A 14469-nucleotide genomic window follows, 5' to 3' on the forward strand; every position below is an offset into this window, starting at 1 on the left:
GCGGCAAGGGCACGCTCAGAGCTGGGAGCGTGCCACAGCCCACCCCCAGCCCCGCGCTCACTCACAGCCCCGTGTGTGCTCCTTGGAGAGCAGGTAGTTGGCCAGGGGCGGCGTGTAGGTCAAGCACTGCACGGTGGAGTTGAGGAAGCAGGTGTTGCCGAGGTTGTGTAGCCCCGCACCCACGCGGTACACGCGCCCCCAGCGCAGCGACAGCCGCTCCACCGGGAAGAGCACCTTCTGGGGCGCGGGGACCCCGTCGCTGCAGCTCTCGTAGGCGTGCTCGCTGCCTGGAGGGGGGGAAGGGAGAGAGGAGGGCCTGACGTCCGAGCCCCAGCAGAGTGCCGAGAGCCACACACTCTGCAGGCGCACGCTCAGGAGGCGGCGTCTGGGGTACCCGGGTCCCCGCTCTGGAGCCCAGGAGGAAGCCTGTGACTGCACGGCTCTCCCCGACGGCCTTGGCCTGGAGCCCCAGAGTCCCTCTGTGGATGAGCTTTCGAGGACAGCTGGGGTCAGCAGGCCCTGGGCTGACCCCACCCATGTCGCCTTCTAGTTTCCAAGCCCTGTTCCTGAACCTCTTGAGACAGAGATCGCTCTCTGACCAACCCTGTTCTGTTACTTCCGCGGCTAAAACCTACTGGCCCCATGCCTGACACTCACAGCTGACCACACTGTGTTTCTGTTCCTACTACCGGTCAGCGTTTCGTCCCTCCGCCCATCAGCACACGGCTGGGCCCTCTCAGCACCACCCTCTGCATCTGTACCCTGTCTCCGGGCCGGCGGCTCATCTCCACTCCGGTGGCACCCGGCTCCCTCCGTCCTGGGGTTCAGCAGCACGTATTTGCTCTTCAGTGACTCCAGCTGGTAGGAGAAACTCTTGCTGGCCGGCTCGAACTCCAGCTTCTGCAGGAGGACCTTCTTGGCAGAGGCGGCCAGAAGCTTCCCCAGGTCCCCATCGTCAGCCGAGTCCCTGCGGCCAGGCTTGAGGGCTTCCTTCAGCTTGTCCACGATGGGCATGGTGCATCACTGGGGGACGAGGAGGGACACAGAGCAGCAGGTAAGCGGGCCCCGGGAGCAGAGCATCCTTTCTCTGACAACCCCCTCCTGGGCCTTAGGGATGGGTCCCACCATGAAAGTGGCTCTGGATCGGCCACCAACCCTACAGAGCAAGTGGAAGACATGAGACCGCGCTGACACAGCAGCATCCACGCCTCTCCTCTCAAAAAAGACAGAGTGCCTCCGCCAACAGCACTAAATGGACAGACACAGCCCTGAGGAGGTCAGACTACCCTTTTGATGTCATCTCTTCAAGAAGGACCATTGAGTAGGGACTTCCCTAGTGGCTCAGTGGTGAAGAATCTGCCTGCCAATGCAGGGGGACATGGGTTTGATCCCTGGTCCAGGAAGATCTCACTTTTCTCGGGGCAACTAAGCCCCTGTGCCACAACTACCGAGCATGTGTGATGCAACTATTAGGTTGGTGCAAAAGTAATTGCGGTTTTGCATTCTTGCACTTTGTTGTTTGATACTGGAAATACATTCTTATATAAATGTGATTATGCTATACATCATTTTAATGCACATTTCTTGCTTTCTGGGTTTTTTGCTAATGAATGAAATTATGCGCTGTTTATTTTATATTTATTTTAGACTACAGAAATGTTAGACAAAAAGCAAAATTGAGCAATTTTTTAATTCACATTCAAAATGGGTCGTAAAGCAGCGGAGACAATTAGCAACATCAACAATGCATTTGGCTCAGGAACTGCTAACGAATGTACAGCGCAGTGGTGGTTCAAGAAGGTCTGCAAAGGAGACGAGGGCCATGATGAGGAGCACAGTGGCCGGCCGTCGGAAAGTGACAATGACCAATTAAGAGCCATCAACAAAGCTGATCCTCTCACGACTGCACAAGAAGCTGCCTCAGAGCTCAACGTTTCAGCATCTGGAGCGAACTGGAAAGGGGAAAAGGCTCAGTAGGTGGGTGCCTCACGAGCTGACTGGAAATCCAAAAACTGTCATTTTGAAGTGTCATCTTCTCTTATTCTACACAACAACAACGAACCATTTCCTGATTGGATTGTGAAGTGTGACGGAAAGTGGATTTTCTATGACAAACAGCAACAATCATCTCAGTGGTTGCACCGACAAAAAGCTCCAAAGCACTTCCCAAATTCAAACTTGCACCAAAAAAAAGGTCATGGTCACTGGTGGTCTGCTGCCAGGTCTGATCCACTACAGTTTTCTGAATCCCAGTGATACCATTACATCTGAGAAGCATGCTCAGCAAATCGATGAGATGCACCAAAAACAGCAATGCCTACAGCCATCATTGGTCAACAGAAGGGCCTAAGAGCCTCTTGATGAAGGTGAAAGAGGAGAGTGAAAAAGTTGGCTTAAAGCTCAACGTTCAGAAAACTAAGATCATGGCATCTGGTCCCATCACTTCATGGGAAATAGATGGGGAAACAGTGTCAGACTTTATTTTTTTGGGCTCCAAAATCACTGCTGATGGTGATTGCAGCCATGAAATTAAGACGCTTACTCCTTGGAAGGAAGGTATGGCCAACCTAGATAGCATATTTAAAAGCAGAGACATTACTTTGCCAACAAAAGTCCGTCTAGTCAAGGCTATGGTTTTCCCAGTGGTCATGTATGGATGTGAGAGTTGGACGGTGAAGAAAGCTGAGCGCCGCAGAACTGATGCTTTTGAACTGTGGTGTTGGAGAAGACTCTTGAGAGTCCCTTGGACTGCAAGGAGATCCAATCAATCCATCCTAAAAGAGATCAATCCTGGGTGTTCATTGGAAGGTCTGATGTTGAAGCTGAAACTCCAATACTTTGGCCACCTCATGCGAAGGGTTGACTCATTGGAAAAGACCCTGATGCTGGGTGGGATTGGGGGCGGAAGGAGAAGGGGACGACAGAGGATGAGATGGTTGGATGGCATAGCCGACTCGATGGACATGGGTTTGGGTGGACTCTGGGAGTTGGTGATGGATGGAGAGGCCTGGCGTGCTGCGATTCATGGGGTCGCAAAGAGTCGGACACGACTGAGCGACTGAACTGAACTGAATTCTTCTCCATGACAATGTCCAACCGCATGTCGCACAACCAACCCTTCAAAAGTTAAATGAACTGGGCTACAAAGTTTTGCCTCATCCACCACTTTCATCTGACCTCTCGCCAACTGACTACCACTTCTTCAAGCATCATGACAACTTTTTGTAGGGAAGACGTTTTCACAACCAGCAGGAGGCAGAAAATGCTTTCGAAGAGTTTGCTGAATCCTGAAGCAAGGATTTTTTATGCTACAGGAATAAACAAACTTATTTCTCGTTGGCATTGTAAGGGTTCCTATTTTGATTAATAAAGATGTGGTTAAGCCTAGTTATAATGATTTAAAATTCATGGTCCGAAACTGCAATTACTTCTGTACCAACCTAATACTAAGCCCACACACTGCAACAACTCAAGGCTGTAAGCCTAGAGCCTGTGCTCCGCAACAAGAGAAGCTGCCACAATGAGAAGCCTGTGCACTGCAACTAGAGTAGCTGCCACCTGTGCAACTACAGAAAGCCAGCATGCAGCAATGAAAAGTAAAATACATACATAAATTTAAATAAAAAGAAAGAAACACCATCAAGTGACTTTGGACATCATGCCTGGTGTAATTTCCCTCAAAGGGCGACCACGTGGGCCTAACGTCTGCTCAAAACCAGGGAAATGCTAATTCTTGCAAGACACTCTGGTAAGTGTGCAAGACACATTTGTCTCTGCAAGACACAAATCCACGTAATAAAGCAATTCCCAAGGTGAGTGAGATAAGGATACCCCTGTGTTCAGACCCACAGTCTTCAAAACCAAGAACGTCATGAGCCTTAAGGGGCCACCAAACACAAGAAAGGAGGCTGGTGCAAATTGGGATATGCTGGAAGTGTAAAATATGTGGACTTCAAAGAATTAAGTTTGCAAATGTAAAATGTCTCAGTAATTTTAAAACTGGTTATATGCCAAAATGTACTTTTTATTTTATTCATTTATTTATGGCTGCTCTGTGTCTTTGTTGTCGTCCACGGACTTTCTCTAGTTGCTGCGAGCAGGGGCTATGCTCTAGTTGCGGTACACGGGCTTCGAGTTGCAGTGGCTTCTCCTGCTGCGGAGCACAGGCTCTAGGCGTGCGGGTTTCAGTAGTTGCGGCTCGTGGGCGCTAGAGCACAGGCTCAGTAGTTGTGGCACACAGGCTTAGTTGCTCTGCAGCACTGGGGATCTTCCCAGACCAGAGATCGAACCCATGTCCCCTGCACTGGTGGGCGGATTCTTAACCACCAGACCACCAGGGAAGCCCTGAAATGATCATATTTTACGTATATTGGGTTAAATAAAATTCATTCCACCTGCTTCTTTGTATTTTCTAATGTGGCCAAGGTAAAACCCAGTTATACCTGTGGCCTGCGTTACTGGATAGTGCCTGTACCGACTATCTTTTTTAAAAGTGAGAGAGGAGACAAATGATCGTAACAGGTCCAGAAAGGTGTACACAAGACGCCGAAGCTAGAGGCGGTGGAGCAGGCAGGGGTGTGGCGGCAGCTTGGACTCTGGAATGCCTGCATTATTCCATCTTGGATTAGTTATAAACTCCAGGGAAAAAAATCCCTGTGACTGCCAGAGCTTATTCTTTATAAAATAGGAATAAGAACAGCATTAAAGGTGCCTGTGAGGTTAATGGGGAGACACACACTGGATAAGAGCTGAGTACTAGCTGAGGAACCGCAGTGTAACAAACCAGAAACCCCCATCACCCCTGATTGCTACACGTGGATCTACCACTTTTCCTTCCCATCCACTACCTCTCAACCATGTGGCCAAAGCTCAAGGACTATTTACAATTAGGTAAGAGGTTCCTTACATGACTCACTCCCATCAGGAAAAAAGATGACTCCCTTGAGTGTGTGGTCTCTGGCTGGACCCAGGAGACCCAACTGATCAGGTGGACCCAAAACTCTGCTGGAGTGAAAAGACTCCCTCCAGCACCTCTGATGAAACCACCCAGATTTAAGTTATGGGACACCTAATTCTGTAAATGGATCAAATTTCTTTTTCTATAAAAATTTCTATAAAGAACAGAAATGTAAAAACATTACTTACAAAAAAAAAAAAGCAAGCACAAGTTCTTTGACATGAAAAAAAATAAAAGAAGCTTTCCTAAGGAGAATTATCTAAGAGAGCTCACCAAACTGAACAATGGCTGCTGGACTACAAGCGGGCTTACCTGGGGTGTCTGAACTTGGGCGTGCTGTTCCTGCAGCGAGGGGTCAGTGCTTGGCTGGACTGGGTAGGGAGGGTGCTGGGCCCTCAAAAATCACATGCTTCCCAGCTTTGGGCCTGTTAAATCATCAGAGCTGCAAGCGTGTTGTCCGGAAGGGGCATCAGAATCTGTGGGATGAAAGCACACCACATGAAGCCACCTCTCTTCCCGATGTCTCACCAGCCCTCCTCCCTAGACGTGGAGCAGGAAGGCCAACCATCTTCTGGTAACAGTCAGCATTAAGGCAGAAGGAACATGGATAGTGCGAGACACAGGAAGAGGACAGCTAGGCTAACTAGCTGCAAAAAATTTTGATGGATACAATACGAAAACCCTGCCCTCTGCTAGAGACCTTAACCTTCACGCCAGCGACAGGCCCCAATGAACAAATATCTCCCTCACACACTCACTGATGCTGCTGCTGCTAAGTCGCTTCAGTCGTGTCCGACTCTGTGCGACCCCATAGACGGCACAGGCTCCCCCGTCCCTGGGATTCTCCAGGCAAGAACACTGGAGTGGGTTGCCATTTCCTTCTCCAATGCGTGAAAGTGAAGTCGCTCAGTCGTGTCCGACTCCTAGCGACCCCATGGACTGCAGCCTACCAGGCTCCTCCGTCCACAGGATTTTCCAGGCAAGAGTACTGGAGTGGGGTGCCACTGCTTTCTCCACCACACTCACTAGTCAACTCCAATCTCTACTGCATTTGCAAAGAGTAAGAGATAATACATAATCATCTCCAACTTTCAGTTTTCATGAGCCAGTAAGATTTCAAAAAAAAGAAAGAAAGAAAGAAAGAAAACCGAACGTCCAATGCGAGTTGCCAAATTTTCACTCTAGCTAAGTCTGTGGGTTTTTTTTTTCCTGAATTACCAACCACAATCACCATGATTACAGAAAATTAAGGTACTTAAAAACTTTTTTACTGTGAAAACATTCATATACAATGTAGAGAGAACAGCACAGGGAACCGCCATGCTCCCCTTATTCAGCTTCAATGATTACTAGGTGGGATCAGGCAATTCCTCTCCTGTCCCCATGTTACTTCACAGCAAGTTTTAGATACTACATCATGTCTGAGATCCATAAATAAAAGCATATTAACTCAAAAAAAAAAAAAAAAAGACACAATGAACATGATCTCAGAATGAAAACAATGTGTAAAGATTTTTCTCATGAAAACTCCCTACAATGTCCCTCTTCTTGTCAACATCTCATATCGCTGAGGACTCTGTCATGGGCAGAGACACGGGTTTGGGAAACTTGAAGCTAGAGAATAAGCAGAACTTGGGAGATTTAACCCAATTTCATTTGAGATAAATAACTTAGAGAACACCTACCCTATATAGCCCACTCCCCAATGTGGAGTCGAGATTTTGAACAAATCGAATTTTTCCAGTTTTGACAGAAAGACGAAACCTCTTCATCACCAATCCCACCCAAAACATTAAGCAATAACCTACAAATGATTTCTCTGTGAGGTGCAGCCACCTAGCAAAAAATGCCCTTGTAATACATTATCAAAAACCCTCTGATGTACACACCTGGTAATACACTCTTCAAAACTCTGCAGGATACTCTTTCTAGCCCACGTTTCCCACTGTCCAGGAACAGCTCATACTTACCTGTGCACATTTCTACTTCTACTCAAACAAAGCTTTCTCGATCGCCGTTCAAACACATTTTCTCTCCCTCCTCCCTGTAAATGCACTTTTCCAGCATAAACTGCGCTCAAGATTCACAGGGTCAACCACGTGCTCCCGGGGAGGAGTCCCAGAGGCTGGGGCCTCCTAGAGGCACTTTTACAGGGGCCTCTGCAACAAAGCCAGCTCCGGGGCCCAGGCAGGAAAGAGCAAACTGAGTGTCCCTCTCCCCGGAGACCTGATTCTCCACCTCCGTTACAGGCGGTGGACTGAGGCAGGACCAGGATGTTTTTCCTCTCTCTTCCATCTTTATTTTAGGCGGCTGCTCTAGCTCCGGGAACCCCAGGGGAGACCCAATACTACTCGACCAAAGAAATGGGTATTTTAAAAACTCACATCTTGAACCCACCCCTTCACCATAACCACGAGGAAGGTCAGGAGTGAGCCTTCCCACATCTCTTACAAATAAGATAAAGGAACAAGACATCAGCCCTACTGCCAAACCGAATGCCCTCCCCCCTGATTCTAACTTAAGCCACTCCAGAGAAAATATGAACCCAGCATAAATGATGCTTCTGTGCGTAAATAACGACCGTGCTCAACACCGTCACAGGCTGCTGCCTCCTGGCCTGCCTGGGCTCCTGACCGGGCCAGCTCTCCCCTGCACCGTGGGCCGCTCTGGAAGTGCAGGCAAGAGCAGAGGGCAGACCTGGGGCACCCCCACGGAGGGCACACTTCCTGGGCCTCCCCGTGGACTCCCGAGCCCTCGGGGACGGCGCAGCCCTGGGGCCTCCCCGGAACCCCTCGTAGACGCGCACCTAGGGGTCTCTCCGTGGGCCCCGGAGCCCCTGGCGAACGCTCAGCCCCAGGGCCTCCCCGTGGACCCCGGAGCCCCTCGCGGACGGCGCAGCTCCGAGGACCAGTGGACCTCCCAGCCCCGCGCAGACAAACATCCATGTCTCCCCGCAAGTGTCCACGGGTGCGCCCCACGTCAGGCGGCAAACTCCCGGGGGAAGTCCCAAAGCCAGCCTGCGCGCCGCCCCAACCTAGCCCCAGCTTACCCGGCCCTCAGCTGGCCCGGCTACAGGCCAGCGGCGTTGGCGTCTACTCGGCACGGCCCCGCACACGGACCATCCGGGTCTCCGGCGCCTCACACACGTGTCACGGCGACTCTTAAAGCAGACGCGGCGTGCGGCCCGCCCGGCGGAACCCCGAGAGGCCCCGGGCGGCTTTAAGAGGCGGTGCTATCTTCCGCCCTAGTCCCTGGGTCCGCCCACAGTCGCTGGACGCTCCCGATACGTCACCTCCCCCATCTAATGGCCCCGCCAGCCTACGCGATGACGTAAGCACGCAGAGTCGGAGGCGCCCCACCCTCTCGGCCGGCGCCTGGCGAATTCCCGCAGAGCACGAGAAGTGCCTGCTTCCGGGTCCGGCGCACGGGGCGTTCCTTGGGCAGCGTCTCGGGGCCGCTAGTTTGCGCCTGCTGTCCCAGCGGTGGCGTGGGGCGGGCGCTTGGTTGCACCCTCCAGGGCATTTAGTGATCGAGACACCGATCGGGCGACAAGAGGGTAGCAGGCCCAGTAAAGCCCGGAGAGCGGACCGAGAGCTCTTGGGATGAAGGGGTCGGGAGTGATGGCATTTGACCTTCGCCGTGTCCCGGGCCCTGCTCAATTCCTTGACCCCACTCCCTTGCTTCATTTCAGAACCGTCATCCCGTGACAGCTACGTTAAGGTTGTGGTTGAATGTTTGCGAACACGTTTCTCTTTTTCGTATTTTAAAAAATCCTTTTCACCTGAATCCTCTTGGTTACCATCCGTCCTGGTCTTCAGGGCAGGTGGAGAGAGTGTGATCCTAGGCTTGACCTCCAAATACTTCACGGAAGCAAAGGAATATTGTTACTCCACAGTAAACGACTTTTTCCAAAAGACAGCGCTGGAGTACACAACCCAATCTGCTGTGTCTTTGGGAGACAAAAAGAGATCAATCCTGGGTGTTCATTGGAAGGTCTGATGTTGAAGCTGAAACTCCAATACTTTGGCCACCTCATGCGAAGGGTTGACTCATTGGAAAAGACCCTAATGCTGGGTAGGATTGGGGGCGGGAGGAGAAGGGGACGACAGAGGATGAGATGGTTGGATGGCATCACCGACTCGATGGACATGGGTTTGGGTAGTTGGTGATGAACAGAGAGGCCTGGCGTGCTGCAATTCATGGGGTCGCAAAGAGTCGGACACGACTGAGCAACTGAACTGAACTGAACTGTGAAAGGCAGGATGGACGATACGTACTGGGCGAAGCAACTAGAAGCCTTGAGCTAGTTGTCATGCTCCTTGCAGCACAGTCCTTCAGGCGGAGGAGGGTGGAGGCTGGCGATGGAAAGAGAGAATGGGTGTAACTGGAACAAAATTCACCTGTAGTTATCACTTGGGGGGGGTGATGTTATTTTGAAAAAGCAAACAAACGTAAGCTGGCAAGAGCCTGTGAGAATCCTCAACTACAGGGATTCAGATTGGAATTTGTCACTGAATCCATTCTGTGCCCTAAAACAATGAGTCAGACAAAGATTGTTTTCACTAATCCAAGCCTGATACAGTGAATAAACCAGTGATTAAAAGCTGGAGGCAGGTGAAACAGAGGGCTAGTAACTAGCTGGAGAATGAGGAGACCTCAGTTTTATCCCAGCTCTGTGCTAATTAGCAGGTTGCTTTGGAGACTGAACTAACCCGGGCCTCCATGTGATCATCTATGATATCCAGCAGATCTTGATTCTAATAACAATACCAATGACATTTGCTCCTGTTAACTGAGCAAGATATGTGCCAGATACCAAACTGGCCACTTACCCACACTATCTGATTTAATCCTCATGGCAACCCTACAAAAAGATACTGTTCCCATTTTACAGATGAAAAAACTGAGCCTGCAGGGTCCCAGCAAGCAAGTGGTGGTTTAAACTCAGGTTTCTCAGGCTCCAAGTTCACACCTTTAGCTCAAGCCCTCAGAGGTAACCCCCAAATTTCTCTGAGATGACAACCTGTTGCCTGAAAGGCCCACATGCTGCTTTAGAATGTGATGTGAGACTTGGAAGTCAGGAGGAACCTTTGGCCACACACATTTCCACCCTACTCCCCTCTCAAATACCCTCCTAGAAGCCTTCTGAGTGAAATCTAGGGGTGTGTTCACATGGCCAATATGAAAGTCTTTCCTAAAATGCTCAATCTCAAAGGTCACCAGAGAAATGCAAATTAAAACCACAGTGAGCTAGCATTCCACACTCTCTGGAACTGCTGGAAACTAAAAGACTACATGTTGGAGAGAATGTGGAGTGGATAAATTGTAAAACTGCAGGGACTGGAAAATGATACAACCTTTTGGGAAAATAACTTGAATGTTTCTTTTATGTAACATACTTACCCTATGAGCACATCCACTGCTGTCACCACGGCAACTGAACACTGCCTGTAGGCTGGTAAATTCCAAACATGCAGACCTCTCTCGCCCTTATCTAGTCCCTTCTGGATACCTCCGCTAAAGGGCCCATGACCATCTTGAAACTCATCATGCCCAGAAATGGATGCTCCCCACACTCCGCTGAGCTTCCTCGCCTTTCTGCCCTGTTGCCCACTTGGCCTGGTGTGCTGGAGTTCAGACCAAATCCTTGCCCTTTTCAGCTGTTTTCCCAGTGAGTCTGGCCACATGGGGGCACTGCTGAGACTGGCAGTGGCTTTCTGGCAGTGGCATCGGCTCCATCCAGGGAGGCATACTGCAGTTGCAGCCTCCCACCTGTCCTCTCCTTGGGCTGTGATAGGGCAGCCTCCTGCCTCTTCCCCTCCACCCTCGAGGTGCTAACAGCTTCCTGCTGTTCCCTTGGCTTCTCAGAGAGTTTCTTACATCAGGATGTAACCAGTCCCTGCCTTAATCCCTGCTGTTTTAAAGGCTGTGCAGAGTGGTTTGGGGGTTCCTGGTTGGACTTGGACTGATGCAGACTATAATCCCAACATCCACCTGCCTGGCTAGCATCCTGGGTTCCCCTCTCTCCCTCACCCCCATGTAAATTCTTAATGAACTTTGCTAATTTTACTTTCCAAAGATTTCCTCAAGCCATTCCCTCCACTCCATCCAATTGCCCAAGGAAAGCCGCTCTCTGCTTTCCTCTACTTTACTGGATTATAACAGAGTCCATTGCTCAAACTGCCAAACAGAATGATACACTTAAAAGGCCTACCCGAACCCATTTCACTTCTGTCTGAAATCCTTTCCTTTTCACTCCCTGCTGTGCCCCACCCCTGCTGATAGGAAAGCCAAGCTCTTTAGCATGGACTCTAATAGCCTGGGGGATGAAGGTGGGGGGTGGCTTCTGCCTGCCTTTCCCCTCCTCCCCAGCCACTCCCTGCCTTGGATCCTTTAGCAGGTGTTGTTCAGTCACTAAGTCATGTCTGACTCTGTGTGACCCCACAGACTGCAGCATACCAGGCTTCCCTGTCCTTCACTGTCTCCTGGAGTTTGCCCAAACTCATGTCCATTGAGTCAGTGGTGCCATCCAACCATCTCATCCTTTGTTGCTCCCTTTTCCTCCTGCCCTCATTCTTTCCCAGCATCAGGGTCCTTTCCAATGAGTCGGTTCATAACATCAGGTGGCCATCAGGTGGCCAAAGTATTGGAGCTACAGCATCAGTCCTTCCAAAGAATATTCAGGGTTGATTTCCTTCAGTAGAGCTAGTCCCCGCCACCCCCCCACCACGCCAGGCCCCAATCAGGCCATCTCTACTCCAGGCTCAGGCTGGTCTTTGGCCTAAAATTCCCTTGCCTGCCTGTCCTTCAATCACCTCCTCCAGCACCACCTTCTCCAAGAAGTCTTTCTGGATTCCCCCTATCCTTGTCATTCGGTTGGTGCTGCGTTTGACTGGCAGAAGATTCCACTTATACATTCAGCTGGAAATTGTCTGGATTTCTCTTCCCTTCCCCACCATGCCTCATTTCATGTGTGTCCCTGGGCCTAGTGCACAAAGGTACACTGGATAAATGTGAAATCCAACTAAATGGTAAATAAAATGCTAGAGATGAGATAACTGGATAATCTCTAAATCCTAAAGGAGGAAACCAGAGAAACACTGAAGATGAAAGAATAAAGTATTCTCAATTTTAAAAAAATAAAGCTGTAACTGAAATGAATCTAATTAGAACTTACCAATTTTTTTTTAAAAAAAGGGTATCCCTTGTGGCTCGGTTGGGGTCGAAAAGAGTTGGACACGGCTGAGCAACAGAACTGAACTGAACTGTGGCTCAGCTGATAAAGAATCTGCCTGCAGTGCAGGAGACCTGGGTTCAATCCCTGGGTTGGGAAGATCCCCTGGAGAAGGGAAAGTCTACCCACTCCAGTATTCTGGCCTGGAGAATTCCATGGACTGTATATAGTCCGTGGGGTCGCAAAGAGTCGGACACGACTGAGCGACTTTCACTTTAAAAAAGAGGTGGGTTAACAAATTAACAGTAGTCTTGCCCAGAAGTCACCTGGGGGTTCCTTAGCTTGGAGGTTGAGGTAAAAGGGATTAGATGCTCCCCACCCCCCACCCTCCCATTTCACAGCCTGTAGATGACCAAAGATTTATGCTAATTTCTGGAAATATCTACATCACATTTCTAACTGTAAATTAATCATTGTTCTTCTTTTACATCAGTCATTGTTAAGTTTGGGTTCCTATGAGCTGCTCCTGCTGGGCTTACACAACCCTTACAATTTTCAGTTTCTAGAAACTGCCAAATTAGATCTAAACCCGGTCTGGTTGAACTCACCAAGGAAAAGCCATGTGGCAGGGCTCCCAGAGTTTTGCTTTAGGCCTTCTTTCCCCTGCATGCAGATATCCTGCAATGGAACTGGGCCGGTGTTTAGTGGTTTGGCCAAAAAGTAGCCGATGGGCCTTAAATCCCTGTGCTGGCCGTGGCCACGCGCTTGCCTCCTGCTTCCCTTCCCAGGCAAAGCTTCCTCTCTAAGAAAACTCATCCTGGAACTTGGTCCCTGGTGGTCCTGTGGCTAAGACCCCAGGCTCTCAATGCAGGGGGAGCCCAGGTTCGATCCCTGCTTGAGGAACTAGAGCCCACATGCCGCAACTAAAGATCCTGCGTGCCATAACGAAGACCCAACGCAGCCAAATAAATAAATACAATGGAAAATTCACCCAGAGTAAATGCCACAGGTGTGTATTTTCCCTATGTGTTTGGGAGTAGCTTCCCTCACCTGCCAATACTGAAATCCTGCTTGAATCTTTACAGAAGCTGTGCGATCCCCTGTCCCCATGGCTTTCATCACACCTCCCCCTCCTCTCTGCAAACCCACCTCCCTTTCCCAAACTCTCCCACAAGGCCTCATCCAACTGAGTGTTGCTCCTGCCACTGGGTCTGGCCTGGTCTGCTCCTTTCCCCTCGGGTGGCTCTTATTATTCTTGGTAGCACAGTGGTCCTTTGCATGGCTCTGTTACTTTCCTCAAAGCATTGTGTGCGTCTGTTTGGCCTCAGGACTAGATTGCATAAACTTTTCAAGAGTGTTCAAGACCCCGCCTTTTCAGTCCTGACACCACCTTGCTTGCTGGCCCTTACCCCCAGCACTGCCCAGGGAACACATAGTAGGCCCACCTAGACTTCTCCTTGCCATCTGGGCTTACCTGGGAAGCAGGTGGGTAGAGACAGAGGGGCCGTGGGCAGAAGCTGAGTGTTGAATGGTGTTGAACGGCTGAATGGTGACTCAGTCCGTCCAGTACCCGTGAGAGGAGGTGGTAGGGGCCATCCCCAAGCCAAAGAGTCTGAGAATCTATGGTGCCTCCTTCCTTCCTCCTTCTGGCTGAAAACAGAGGACTCCGAGGCTCTGGAAGGTGGTGGGGGACACCAAGGGAAGGAGTCCAGGTTCCAAATCAGCCGTGGAGGGAGTCCACCAAACGTCTCCATTGGTCTTGGCAAGAAATCAACTCCTTTGTGTCAGTCCCTGGGTTGCTGGAGTCATTTGCCCTGATATCCAGAGCTGCCTTAGCTGGTACGCCTTTGCTTCCAGACCACAGGGCAAGGCTTTTGGGTCCCAGGGTTGTGGAAGTGCTACATCTGAGGATGAGCCCTAGCACCTGGGAATACAGCGTGGGGTGGGGGGTGATATTCCTTGTGTGGTTGGAAGATGACCCATAATGACAGGGTGACACCACATCACAGTTTCCCAGGACAGGCGGCTGGACACCTACTGGCCCCACTAATTGTTCATAGCAGCCCCTTTCTCTGTCAAAATTGTCCTGGTTTGGAAGACACAGAATATAGAGATGAATTTCCCAGATCGTTGAACTTTATCCTTTAAGTTTGGAAATTACACCTTGCAACAAGGCATCTTGATGTGATCAAGTGTCCTCACTGAGACTAGGATTTTGCTGTCATCGTTGCTGCAAAATTCATAAATAAAGGAGAGAAATTTGCCTTTGTTCTGAAAACAAACACATTAAAAACAAACCACTCACTACAAGGCCCTAGAAATGGAAGGCAAGCCAAGA

General features: G+C 50.1%; 1 protein-coding gene and 1 pseudogene across 2 annotated transcripts in view; one reads left to right on the top strand and one right to left on the bottom strand.

Moving 5' to 3' along the window:
- USP36 (ubiquitin specific peptidase 36) overlaps positions 1–8092 on the bottom strand; it is a 32613-nt gene extending 24521 nt beyond the window's left edge. For both annotated transcript variants that reach the window (XR_014078488.1, XM_081575699.1), the window contains exons 1-4: positions 8007–8092; positions 5270–5433; positions 762–1023; positions 66–287 (exon numbers count right to left, since the gene is read on the bottom strand). Coding sequence is in view for 1 of the 2 variants with exons in the window: in XM_081575699.1 (XP_081431825.1) it covers positions 66–287; positions 762–1014 (475 nt within the window). In the remaining variant the exon portion in view is untranslated. The remainder of the gene's footprint in view (positions 1–65; positions 288–761; positions 1024–5269; positions 5434–8006) is intronic.
- LOC145540682 (histone-lysine N-methyltransferase SETMAR-like) lies at positions 1657–3367 on the top strand (annotated as a pseudogene).
- Positions 8093–14469: the final 6377 nt, after the last annotated feature.

Source organism: Giraffa tippelskirchi, chromosome 3 (genome assembly GCF_054371585.1).
Source record: "Giraffa tippelskirchi isolate mGirTip1 chromosome 3, T2T-mGirTip1v1.2.pri, whole genome shotgun sequence".
NCBI lineage: Eukaryota > Metazoa > Chordata > Mammalia > Artiodactyla > Giraffidae > Giraffa > Giraffa tippelskirchi.